Genomic DNA, 11,882 nt, shown 5'->3' with positions numbered 1-11,882 from the left:
TGTGTGTGTGTATGTGTATATGTGTGTGTTTCGATGTGTGTATGATATATCTATCTATATATTTAAAAGTGACCACAGCTTATCACCCATCTCCGCACATTAAAATTTAATCAAAATTAATTAAATTATGTCGATGTTTGTATCTATATTTTTAAATACATGTATATATGTATAAGTATATGTGTCTATGTATAGGTATATGTATCTAAAACATAATATTGTATATACTATATATTTACATATGTGTGTGTGTGCATGAGAGAGAGTGTGTGTGTGTGCACATGCGCGTGTGTGTGAGAGAGAGAGAGAGAGACGAGACGAGACGAGACCGCTTAACGTCGACTTTTTTTATTATCTAAAGAGACCAATCGACGGAGAGACTTGAACCCAGGTGGGTTTCAACATTTGAGAGTGTGTGTACGTGACAGAGACAGAGAGAGGGTCATGTGCATGTGCATGTGCGTGTGTGTGTGAGAGAGAGAGAGAGATGGTTGTAGAGAGGGAATAGTTCTTTTCTGGAACCTTGGTCGGTGCAGCAATGTGAGGGTGCAATACTAGTATAAAATTATACAAAAGGAGATGGGGGGGGCACTATGCTGCAATTTTGATATTGGCAGGAAGTAGTTTACACCATTTTGTAAACTTCTGTTAGATGCAAGTGTTTTCATTGTGTTTGCTAAGCTTATGGTGTGCAGGTGGCGGTTTGTTGTTGCAGGAATGGTGTAATAGTGGCTACTTGGAGTGATGATATGCCCAGTTCGGCCTGGCCATAGGCATTCACATCTTAGACCTGAAGCATATGCAGAAGCCCACTGTGGAGGAGGGCTGATTAGGGTTTCTGACAGGTAAGGCCTCGCCTGGCCTCTATTTGATAAAATCACTCTCAAAGGATTATGTAATTAAGTGGGATGGTTTATCTTGACCTAATAGGGTTTTAATCAAACTGATTGAGGAGAAGCAACTAGAGTCCGTTTTTGACTTATTAGACCAGCAAGGGATTCCTGTATCAAGGGATTTTGTCTACAGTCTGCTGCAAAAATGCATGAAACAGAAAGACCTTGTAGCTGCCAGGAAAGTGCACGCCCTTATGGTCAGCAATAGCTTCGACTCAATCCCAGTCTTGGGAGACCACCTTATCAGACTATTCACCTCTTGTGGGAGCTTGTGTGAAGCAAATGAAGTGTTTCACAAAGTCTCAAAACCAACAGTATACACATGGAATGCCATCATTCAAGCTCATGCTAATCTTGGAGATGGTAACAGGGCTCTACAATTGTATCAAGTAATGCAAGAGGATGGCTTAAAGCCAGAAAAACACACATTTTCATCTGTTTTAAAAGCATGTACCAGCATTGGGTCTCTTGGAGTGGGCAGGTTGATACATGATCAGATTAGTAGAAATGGAGTGGAGTTAGATATTGCTGTCGGGAATGCCCTTGTTGACCTGTATGCCAAGTGTGGAAGTTTAGAAGAGGCACGGAGAGTTTTTGACAACTTGATATGTCGGAATGTGGTGTCGTGGGCTGCGCTAATATCTGGATATGTGCAGCATGGGCAGGGTCTTGTTTCTTACAAGCTTTTTCAAAAAATGCAGATTGAGGGCATAAAGCCAGACAAAATCATTTTTCTTTGTGCCTTGAAAGCATGTGGGAGCATGGGAGCCATAATGCAAGGCAGGTTGATACATGAGCAGCTCATGAAAACTGGACTTGAGTCGGATATGATGATTGGCAATGCGCTCATTGACATGTATGGCAAGTGTGGGGGTTTAGAAGAGGCAAACATATTGTTTGACAGATTACCGAGTCGAGATGTGGTGACATGGGGTGCATTGATTTCAGGATATACTCAGCGTGGAGATGGTTCTTCTGCCGTCAAATTGTTTGCTAAAATGCAGCTGGAGGGCTTAAAGCCTGACCAACTGGTGTTTTCAAGCATTGTGAAAGCTTGTGGAAGCCTAGGAGTGCTAAGGCAGGGCAGGCTTGTGTATGATCAGATCATTATAGCTGGGCTCGAATCAGATGTGGTAGTAGGAAGCACCCTCATTGACATGTACGTGAAATGCAGGAGCTTAGATGAAGCTCAGCGAGTGTTTGACAAGCTGCCACAGCATGATGTGGTCTCATGGGGTGCGATGATCGCAGCATGGCTTGAGCATGGTGATACCTGTTCTGCTTTTGAATTTTTTGACAGAATGCTAATGGAAGGTTTGGTTCCAGAGAAGGCTACAATGTTGTGCATTATAAAAGCATGTGGCAGTATAGGAGCATTTGAGCAGGTCAGATTGATATATGATCAGATTCTTAGAGGTGGACTCGAATCAGAAGAAACCATTGGGAACAGTATTGTTGATGTTTATGCCAAGTGTGGAAGCTTGGAGGAAGCTTGCCAAGTGTTTATTAAGTTGCCCATAAAAACTGTTGTGTCGTGGGGTGCGTTGATCACAGCATTTGCGAAGGGTGGCAAGTGGAAATTAGCTCTTGAATGGTTTGAGGATTTCAAAAGCCAAGGGATAAAGCCAGATGATGTGATTTTTCTAGGTGTTCTCATATCATGTAGTCATGCAGGCCTCCTCAAGGAAGGCCACCTGTACTTCAAATCTATGAAAGAGGATCATGGAATCGCACCAAATATTGAGCACTATAATTGCTTGGTTGATATACTGGGTCGGGCAGGGCTTCTTTCGGAAGCTGAAGATTTACTAAAGAGTATACCTCTAGGCATGGATATCATTGGATGGATGTCTTTGCTCACGGGCTGCAAAACGTATGGCAACATTGAAGTAGGAAAACGATGCTATGAGCAGATAACGAGGCTGGATCCTGGCCATGCATCCGGATATGTGCTCATCTCAAACATGTATGCTAGTGCTCACTTGTGGAGTAATGTCAGCAAAATGCAAGAGCTAAAAAAGCCTTCTGGTGTGCATTAGTACCATGAAAAACATGAACATGTGAATGTTGGATCACATCCATCTCAGTGGATTTTGTCTGCAGATTCAGCAGATTGTGCGTCTTTTCAGGATGTGGTGAACTCTCCATAGCGATAGTCAAGAATCCAAACCTCCCTGACACTTGGCTGCTTCCCTTTGCCCTTTGGCTATCCTCCTACCATTTCCAGACCTGTTTAGACTTTCTATTGGGCTGAAAGGGGAAGTACAAGCAAGCAATTGTATTCCAGATCTGGAAGAGTTGGACCAGCTGTCTTGTCTCTTTCCATCCATCTTGCCTTACCTTGAAAGCAGGCATCACCACCTTTGACATCTTTTAATTCACTTGAGATGGAAGATCCTTGAAGGGTGGGGCTTGTATAGAGATGAAGTACAAGAGCTTGGTAAGCTCAACACTGTTCCTGTCTATGGAGGGAAAATCCTCATCATATTTTGAGTGATAAGGTCTGATCTTCAACTCATTGGGTTTCATGGGTTTTCCATCATTGCATGGTTCACTGTCGATGTGAAACTTAGGCTGGTCATACAACCAGCCCTGCCAATGCCAGTGGATGCTAGATACCCATTTAGGCTGCCCAATGAATAATCTGCCTGCTGCCCAAAATCTCAGCACGCCGCATGGGCAGGGAATGTTGTTAGCCAGCCTAGGTGCACATTTTGGTCTTGGGGTTTCATATCCAGTTGAAGATTTCAGCTGGCCTCAAAAGTCTCCAAATTGTGACAACGAGTAGGAGGGATGAAGGGCTCTTACACATTTGGATATGATGGGAAGCAAAGTTGGTTTTTGCAGCGTGTTAAGAGTTTGCAGAGGATGCATGACAAATCAAAAAAAACCATGTAACCAAGATTTCTATACAACACCAAGGAACCAACATTGTAGAGGTTAGAGCTTTCTTATTGGCCTTGTGTTAGCACATTATGTGATTTGTTACAAAACCAAAAATAAATAAATCTCTTTTTTTAAAAGAAATCTTGAAGTTCTTGAAAGCAAACAATTGGTAGAAGATGATGAAATTAAAATCTCACTTTAATCTTTTATTGAGGCTTGAAAGTCTTGCACGATTCTTGATAGTTTTTATATATGTTTTATGTGTGTCTTTCAAGACCTTCGACCAAGTGCACTGCTTGCATCTGGGTGTTCTTTAAAAAAATATGTTTTCCTTTGAAAATCTCTCTTAATTTTTAAATAATCGAGTCAAGTATATATTTTAAACATAGCAAGGTCCTTTTAATGTGAATACATTGGTGTCTTTAGGTTTTTTGGAGATAGCTATGCAAATGTTTTTGCATGTGTGTCTCCAAAGAATTAATCTAGAAATCTCACTCTCTCTCTCTCTCTCTCTCTCACACACACACACACACACACACACACACAAGAAGCCCTTGCTCTAGAGATTGCCGAGTTGTGAGATGCCAATGCCAAATGTGAGGTAACGCCGATCCCCAGTTGTGAGAAAGAAAAGTAACAACACTCTTCAAGCAAGTCTTAGAGTGCACTGTATTTCCCTACTTCAATTGGTGTTTATGTAGGTAGAGCTCCAGCATAATGAGGGTGATGATGATGCACTGTATTTCCCCACTTCAATTGGTGTTTATGTAGGTAGAGCTCCAGCATAATGAGGGTGATGATGATGCATACCCATACGTAGAGGTCACATATTCAAACGTAGGAGCATATCCACACGTAGAGGTCGCAGTAGAAGGTGAAGGACCCGACCGTTGGTGTTGAAGTGGTCCAGACAGCCCGTCCACCACAGAGGTTGGTATAGCCTTGACTGTCACTACCTGCCTGTAGAGCCCTGCCTCTCCATCATTGTGATGTGCTCAGTACTCACACACATCCAATTGCGAATGCAATGCAAGCACACACAAACACACACACAAAAAGACAGTTTTACACGCACAAGAGAGAGGGAAGAGATAATTTTTTTTTCATCAATCTTCAACTCCCTTTGAAATTACCTTATAAATGTCCTCAAGTTAAAACCTCTAGGCTGAGTCCGATTAAGTTAAAATACAATTAGCTAGGAGTCAGAGGAGGTCAACAGAGGATAGCTGACTGGTTCAATAGGGATCTGAGGCAAGGAACTTGAGTGTTGCTGACCGTTTGAGAACCTGGAGGAAAGAAATCTGACTGAGGCCAACAGCAGGTAACTGGGTCATATTCCAGTCAACGGTGAAGGTCAGAGCAAAGGATGGTTGACATGTTCAGTAAGGCTCTGGGACAAGAAATATGAGGTTTGATGGGTTAGGAGGAAGAATGGAGAGTCCGGAGGACAGGGAATAGACTGGAAATCTGAAAGTCAGTTGGGTGTCAGACTGTGGTTAGTAGCTATCAGGTGGACTGTGTTCAGGTCAGCTGGAGTTCAGAGGAGGTCAGTGGAGGATAGCTGACTGGTTCAGTGGGATGTGAGGCAAGGAACTTGAGTTTTGCTGATGTAGGAGGACAGTTTGAGAACTTGGAGGAAAGAAATCTGACTGAGGTCAACATCAGGTAACTAGGTCAGATTCCAGTCAGCTGAGGGTCAACTAGGTGTCAGCAAAGGATGGCTGACATGTTCAGTAAGGTTCTGGGATAAGGAATATGAGGTTTGATGGGTTAAGAGGAAGAATGGAGAGTCCGAAGGACAAGGAATAGACTGGAAATCTGAAAGTAAGTTGGGTGTTAGACTGTGGTCAGTAGCTATTAGGTGGAGTATGCACAGGTCAGTTGGCGTTCAGAGGAGGTCAGTTGAGGTGCCAGGATTGAAGTTTAGAGTTGTTGGGGGTTAGACCTGACCTGGAAGGATAGTTTGGTGAGTCAACTGATTCAGATTGTGAGGATTCAAGTGTCCAAATCAGGCGCTTTCAGGATCAGAAGGTGCCCAGAGCTGCATTTAAGCAAAGAGCATTGAGCTAGGGAGAGGCAAGCCGAGATCTTAGTTTAAAGAGAGGAAACAAATTACTGAATATGCAAAAAGGAACAAATTAGTGGGTATACATGCACTTTAGCACAAACTCACTCAAAACACAACAAATAACCAACTTACTGAATATACATGCTGAAATTGATGAGAATAAACAGCTCTAGCCTCCACAACAAAACACAACTTGCTATATCACCACAAAGCTCAAACGTTATATTACTACAAGGTTAAAACTTCGGCAAAGTCCACAGTTGGATCATTGGGATGAATTAATGTTTGTTTGGTATTCCTTTGTAAGTCCAACAAAAATACACCCAACATCCCATGACTGCAATATACAAAAATTTTGGTTAAGTGACTTTTGAGTTCAAAAAGGTGTCCTGTCACATCAAAAAATGCAGCCATAAAATGTTCGGCTGCAACATACATAAATTCAAGGCTTCTTGATTTAGGCAAAAGGGGATTTGGGCATCAAAAAATGCAGCCACCGCATTTTGGCTACACCCTACATAGATTCACTAGGCTCATCAACACGCCATGCTAGCCGTGCACTTGGCTTCCACTCTTCATGGTTGCGATAGTGTCTCCATGCACCATGCGTGTGACTCTCCTTTTAGTCTTTCCATGTCCCCATAATCAAACCAAGCCTTCATGAGCTACAAATGACAAAAGGCAAAGCAAACTTAGCCTTGCCCAAGCCACCTCCAGGGTAAGTAAAGGAGGACATGCACCAACAACCTTACCCAGGTCTTTGTCATCCTGTCTTGTAGTCCACCGGCAATGAGGTGTTGTATGCAAGCCATGACGTAGTAGCCACAATCCACGCCATTGGGTTGTTGAGGAACCTGCACAATGAGTGACAAAATTTCAGCTGCAAGCACCAAAATTTCAGCTCTAAACTAACCTTTGCTTGCTTAATGTCAGTGAATATGTTCTTGACCTGAAGATGCTTGAATTCCAACTTTGTAAACGGAGCTGCCAATACATGACTAATAGATGGATCACTTGCAAACTTTGATAATGTCCCAAGAGCTCTAATTGAATAGAAGAGTGAGCTCATAACCTGCCTTACATGCAAGAATGTACTAAAAAGAAGAAGCTAGCCACACATTCAACATGTAAGACGTAACATGGGAACAAACATAAACCAGTGCACACTTGTAAACCACAAACATTCAAAATAACAGCATACATAAATTAGCCCAAGAAGAAATGTTATATATATACTTAGATGGAGTAAACCTTAGATGAAGCAAGCAGGGGCAAACAAGAAAACCACGGCAATAAAGCCAACTACCTTAGCAACAAAAAAAAACAAGAAATCCATAAGCCACCATGCAAATTTAGGGTCCCTATTACCTGCACTGAGCAATGGAACCCCCTGTTTCCACATGAGTATTTCCCGTATGTTGTGCATCCACGCGTCCATTTGAAATTTGAAACACATAATGAGTGCTTTCATCCATGCAAGATCCGGTCAGCGCTGGTATGCAAATGGGCATGCTGATATTAGCCCTTCTGCATGCTCGCTTGATGGGTAGCTTCATCCTTACAGGGCTTTCATGTTCCTGTTAATAAACAAGCAAAAGGTCAATGATCATTTTACCTAACGCAGAATATACCAATCTCTTCCCCATCATCACAAGACAAGGATAAAAGTATGCCATGTATGTGCATACGTCACTAGCATGCCTAACATTCAAAGCTACAATGCAATGAATGTTGGAATTAGGGTTAGGGTTGCAACAATGTATACACACAAGATAGAGAAGCTTGAAAGCACGCAAACTCACTAGATTAGAATGAACAAATGTGTGCCAGATACAAAAGATAAGTACACATCCCAAAATGAGTAGATAAGAGGGTGTACATACGCACGGGAGAAAAACCTCCTAGTGAGGGAAAAAGTGCCCCGACAGTCCTAAGTGTGTTCACACACATCATTACCATCGCACAAAAGATGATAATGCCAACTAGGTTGGTTGAGGTGAGGAGCCAGTGGGAAGAAGGCGATAAGTCTACTCGAATTGTCCAACACCGTAGCTAATTAGGTTGGCTGTGAGGAGCCGGTGTGAAAAGACAACAAGGAGATCTACGCAGCGTGGTTGGTGCTGACCTGCAAGGGAGGAGGGTCCAGTGTGACAAGGCTGGCTGGTGGAGGAGAAGATAAAGGTACAAAAGTCTACGTAGTAGCTTGTAGAGAAGAATGTGACGAAAGGATGGGGTCCAGGCGATCCGGCCGCCGCTGAAAAAGTTGATTATCGAGGGGGGTGGTCGAGAGTGCTGGTTGCCACCTTATCTTATATTTTTAAAAATATATATATATATGTGTGTGTGTGTGTGTGTGTGTGTGTGTGTGTAAGGTAGGGTTCTCACACAAACAAAAAAATCAGGATTTTGATAACTTTTCTCTGCATGTCTCCTGCAACTGAGAGATCTTGAAACTCAGATCAAGTTCTTACAGAAGCTGCACTTTACTGCCCCACTCCAGCCTCTCACTTCACTCTTTTTGCCACTCTTGCTCTCTCCTACTCTGTCTCTTTTCTGTCTTCTTCTCTTCCTTTTTCTCGGTCTTCTTCTGCCTTTTTTTTCCCAGCGTGCGACCTAAATCCTCTTGCATGCCCCTCCTGAATTCAAAGGGTGACACTTGTTCCCATTGCGAATCTTATCAACACTCAACCACACCTGTCCAAATTTCCATACACCTGTATCTGGCCCCTCTAATGCCCAAAGCATTACTCCGAGCATAGAACACCATAGAATGTTACACTATTCGTAACTTGCCTTGAATTCTTGTTACACATCATAAGAACACCAGCAGGGCCTTTAGTCAGGAGGGCCGAGGGCTGAAGTGCCCCCCTCCCGACTACTGCTACTGCTGGAACCTCCCTGATCAGGGGCGACACTGGCTGGGTACCCAAATGCAAGGTGTTGAGAGGTCACACTGACTGGGACACATCCTTACCACAGAGCATTGCTCATTTGGCCTCACTTCTGTGAGCTTATGGAAATAATGCCGGTAGAGTAGCTTCACGAGAGAGAACAACTCACCTTCTTTCCATGGAAGCTCACATGTCAGCATGTTTCAGTTCACGTGGAGTTTGCCATTTTCAAATAGTTTGGTGTTGAAATTACCATTTTCAAATAGTTTTCCCGAGTTTACTATGGCTCACCCGAGTTTACAAGTTGTGCGGTGCGGATCCCACCCGGAAAAAACGCTAGCTTGCGCGCCGTTGATCTCATAATCCTCCCTTCTTAAAGATTCCGTGACCTTTAGTCAGGAGGCTACAGACTCACACAGCCTCCTGAAAATGGCAAACTCCACGCGAGCTGAAACATGCTGACATGCAAAACCTCGCGAGCTTCCATGGAATGAAGGTGAGTCGTTCTCTCTCGTGAAGCTATCGGCACTGTTTCCATAAGCTCACACAAGTGAGGCCAAACTGTGGTAAGGATGTGTCCAAGTCAGCGTGACCTCCCAACCCCTTGCGTTTGGGGGTAGGGGGGAGTACCTAGACAGTTTCGCCCGTGTTCAGGGAGGTTCTAGCAGTAGCAGCAGTCACCTTGGTGGGAGGGGCAGTACTCCAGCCCTGCTTGGGGCATCCAGTAGCAAAGGCTTGTGCTAGCCGGATACTTCCTTGCGTTTTGCGTTTTGCCGCATCAGGGGAAGTCAGAAGCCTTGAGGCCTTCATGACCTACCAGTAGACCAGTCAATAGCAGCATGGGCCTGTAGACCTTGCGTGTGTTGCTCGGTATGGCTCATATCAGCAGTAGTGCGGGAGTCATTCTCTTGCATTTTTAGCAAGGGTTCCTTCAGATCAATCAGCAGGCAGCAGTCGAGAGGGATTCAGGGTTGCATTTTCCTGGAAGCACCCCTCAGCACACTCATCAATGGTAGTAGCAATTAGATTAGCCAGGATGGTCATCCAGCACAGCAGCAGCAGCAGCATCAGGTCGGACATGATGTTCCTCCAATAGCAGCAGTTCGTGGGTTCCCCAGGATGGACTTCCAACAGCAGATCCCGGTGTTCCAGGATGGACTTCCAGCAGCTGATCCGTGTTGGCCAGGATGGTCATCCAGCAATGGTGTTAGTGTGATGGAGGCGGGCCACAACGTAGTTGTTAGAATTTATGCACCTCAGTGTTTTGGGGCTGTACCTATTATTGGGTATTTTATGCATTTTCTCCTATTTATTTGTCTTATGAGCAGTCTACCTGTCCCTAGAGGCAATCGGCCAGCTCACTCATGCACTATATAAGGAGTTCCCCCATCATTCACTGTTTCAGCCACTTCCCTTGCACAAGTTCAACATCTCTTGCTGGCCTATTGCCATTGTAAAGCTTCAAGCTAATATAGAAGGTGATCTTGTCCACAAGCTCCCTCTACCCTCTCTCGTCTTGTTTATGTTTCCGCCTATGCATTCTCCAACATGGTATCATCGCTTAGGTCCAGGGTACTCCATCTTTTGCAAATGTGCCCGCCTTCTCATCTGGACCTTGCGTTTTTTGCCCTAGCTCCTCTTGGCTGCTGCAGATCGGTCCCGAAGAGTGTTTGCGATTTCATACACTGCTGCGTTTTCTGGTCCAGCCAGCCCTTCACTTGCTGCCAGCCAGTTTGGTGGCTGCGTTTTCTCCAACAGAGGCAAGCTAGGCAGGTTCTTCTTCAGAGTCGAGCGTTGGAGTTTTTTGGCTTCAAATTCTACATCGGCATCAGTTGTTGGTGAGTTCTCTTGCATGTGGAGTTGCCAAACATGTGTACATTTCCTTCTTCCTCCATGAGTCCCTACTCTTTCGGTAGGAGGTTCCGGATGGTTTCTTGGACTGTTTTGCTGCTGTCCAACCTCTTCCTCTCTTAGGTTTGAGAGTGGGCTGATTGGTTTTGGAGCCTCGCTTCATTGGAAAGCACTTGAGAGAAGTCTTTGAGAGCTGAGATCTGTGTTTCTTATTGCTGTGGATATGGCTCCCCCCTGTACAAACAAGGATGACAAGTTGAAAGGACCCAACTATGCTCATTGGAAGCTTCAGATGCACATCTGGTTCATCCACAAGGGTTTGTGGGATATTGTTCAGGGCATTGAGAGGAAGCCCGAGCATCCTTAAAACTCTAGGAGGTGAACACAGGATCAGGATGATGAATTTGCTGCGGAATTACAAGACTGGGAGAATCGGGACTCGAAGGTGCATTCTGTGCTTGTGCGGACCATCACAGAGGAGGTCTCACCGACAGTGCAAACTCTCACCTTTGCTCATCAGGTATGGTCTAAATTGGAGGATCTCTTTGCTCGAGATTAGTCGATGAGGGCAATTACCTTGCAAGGGCAGCTCTGCGGTTTGTTATTTCCTCCATGCAGTCATTCCTCATGAAGACCAAGGTTATCCATGACCAGTTATTGGCTATGGGTGCTGCTTTGTCCTCTTCTCAAATGGTTGCACTTATCCTCACCAAGCTTCCTCCGGACTATGATGTGATATCTCGATCTTTGCAGTGCCAGCTCACATCCACTCAGTTGGATTTTGATGATCTTAGCTCCCTACTTTTGGAGGAGAATTTGTTCTCATTTCACAGGATAAGTTGAAGGTATCAATCAACAGTTCTGACCATACACTTTCCTCAGTTCAGAAGAAAGGTGGGTGTCGCTGCTTCTCTTGCAGGAAAAGAGGACATCTGTCCAAGGATTGTTTGTCCAAGAAGGACAAGATCAAGGGCAAGGCTTCATCTCAAAGAAAGGCAAAGACACGACACAGGATAGTGATACAGATTAAGCTTCAAGCTAATATAAAAGGTGATCTTGTCCACAAGCTCTCTCTACCCTCTCTCGTCTTGTTTATGCTTCCGTATGTGCATTCTCCAACAGTAGTTTCTAGCAGCAGCAGTAGAGTGGGAACACCTAGATTGGCTTACCTAGGGTGAGTGTGCCAGACAGCTTGAGCCAGAGTGGTGGTACCTTTGAAGGATTCAAACCAGCAGGCAAACAGCTTCAATAGTAGCAGACCAGCTTCTGCAGTAGCAGTGAATTCTCCTCAGA

At 44.4% G+C, this 11,882-nt stretch overlaps 2 protein-coding genes across 4 annotated transcripts in view; one reads left to right on the top strand and one right to left on the bottom strand.

Annotated features, from left to right (window-relative positions):
* The first annotated feature begins 409 nt into the window (after positions 1-409).
* Positions 410-3,920, top strand: LOC147608493 (pentatricopeptide repeat-containing protein At5g27110-like). Its single transcript, XM_086789077.1, has 2 exons — positions 410-845; positions 931-3,920. The coding sequence occupies exons 1-2, from the start codon at positions 745-747 to the stop codon at positions 2,930-2,932; spliced, it is 2,103 nt and encodes a 700-aa protein (XP_086645203.1). The 5' UTR covers positions 410-744; the 3' UTR covers positions 2,933-3,920.
* A 2,175-nt stretch (positions 3,921-6,095) lies between these two features.
* The window catches only part of LOC147608492 (uncharacterized), a 48,235-nt gene continuing 42,448 nt past the window's right edge, over positions 6,096-11,882 (bottom strand). For 2 of the 3 annotated variants that reach the window (XM_086789011.1, XM_086789009.1), the window contains 4 exons: positions 7,216-7,424; positions 6,797-6,890; positions 6,600-6,701; positions 6,096-6,512 (listed from right to left, as the gene is read on the bottom strand). In XM_086789011.1, coding sequence (XP_086645137.1) covers positions 6,423-6,512; positions 6,600-6,701; positions 6,797-6,890; positions 7,216-7,403 — 474 coding nt within the window. In that variant the 5' untranslated portion in view covers positions 7,404-7,424 and the 3' untranslated portion in view covers positions 6,096-6,422. The remainder of the gene's footprint in view (positions 6,513-6,599; positions 6,702-6,796; positions 6,891-7,215; positions 7,425-11,882) is intronic. The other variant, XM_086789012.1, reaches the window with a different exon arrangement.

This window comes from Cibotium barometz, chromosome 53 (genome assembly GCF_041138505.1).
Source record: "Cibotium barometz isolate CiBa-2024 chromosome 53, ASM4113850v1, whole genome shotgun sequence".
Lineage (NCBI taxonomy): Eukaryota > Viridiplantae > Streptophyta > Polypodiopsida > Cyatheales > Cibotiaceae > Cibotium > Cibotium barometz.
Note: the sequence above shows the minus strand (reverse complement) of the source record. Positions and strands in the feature narration are given on the sequence as shown.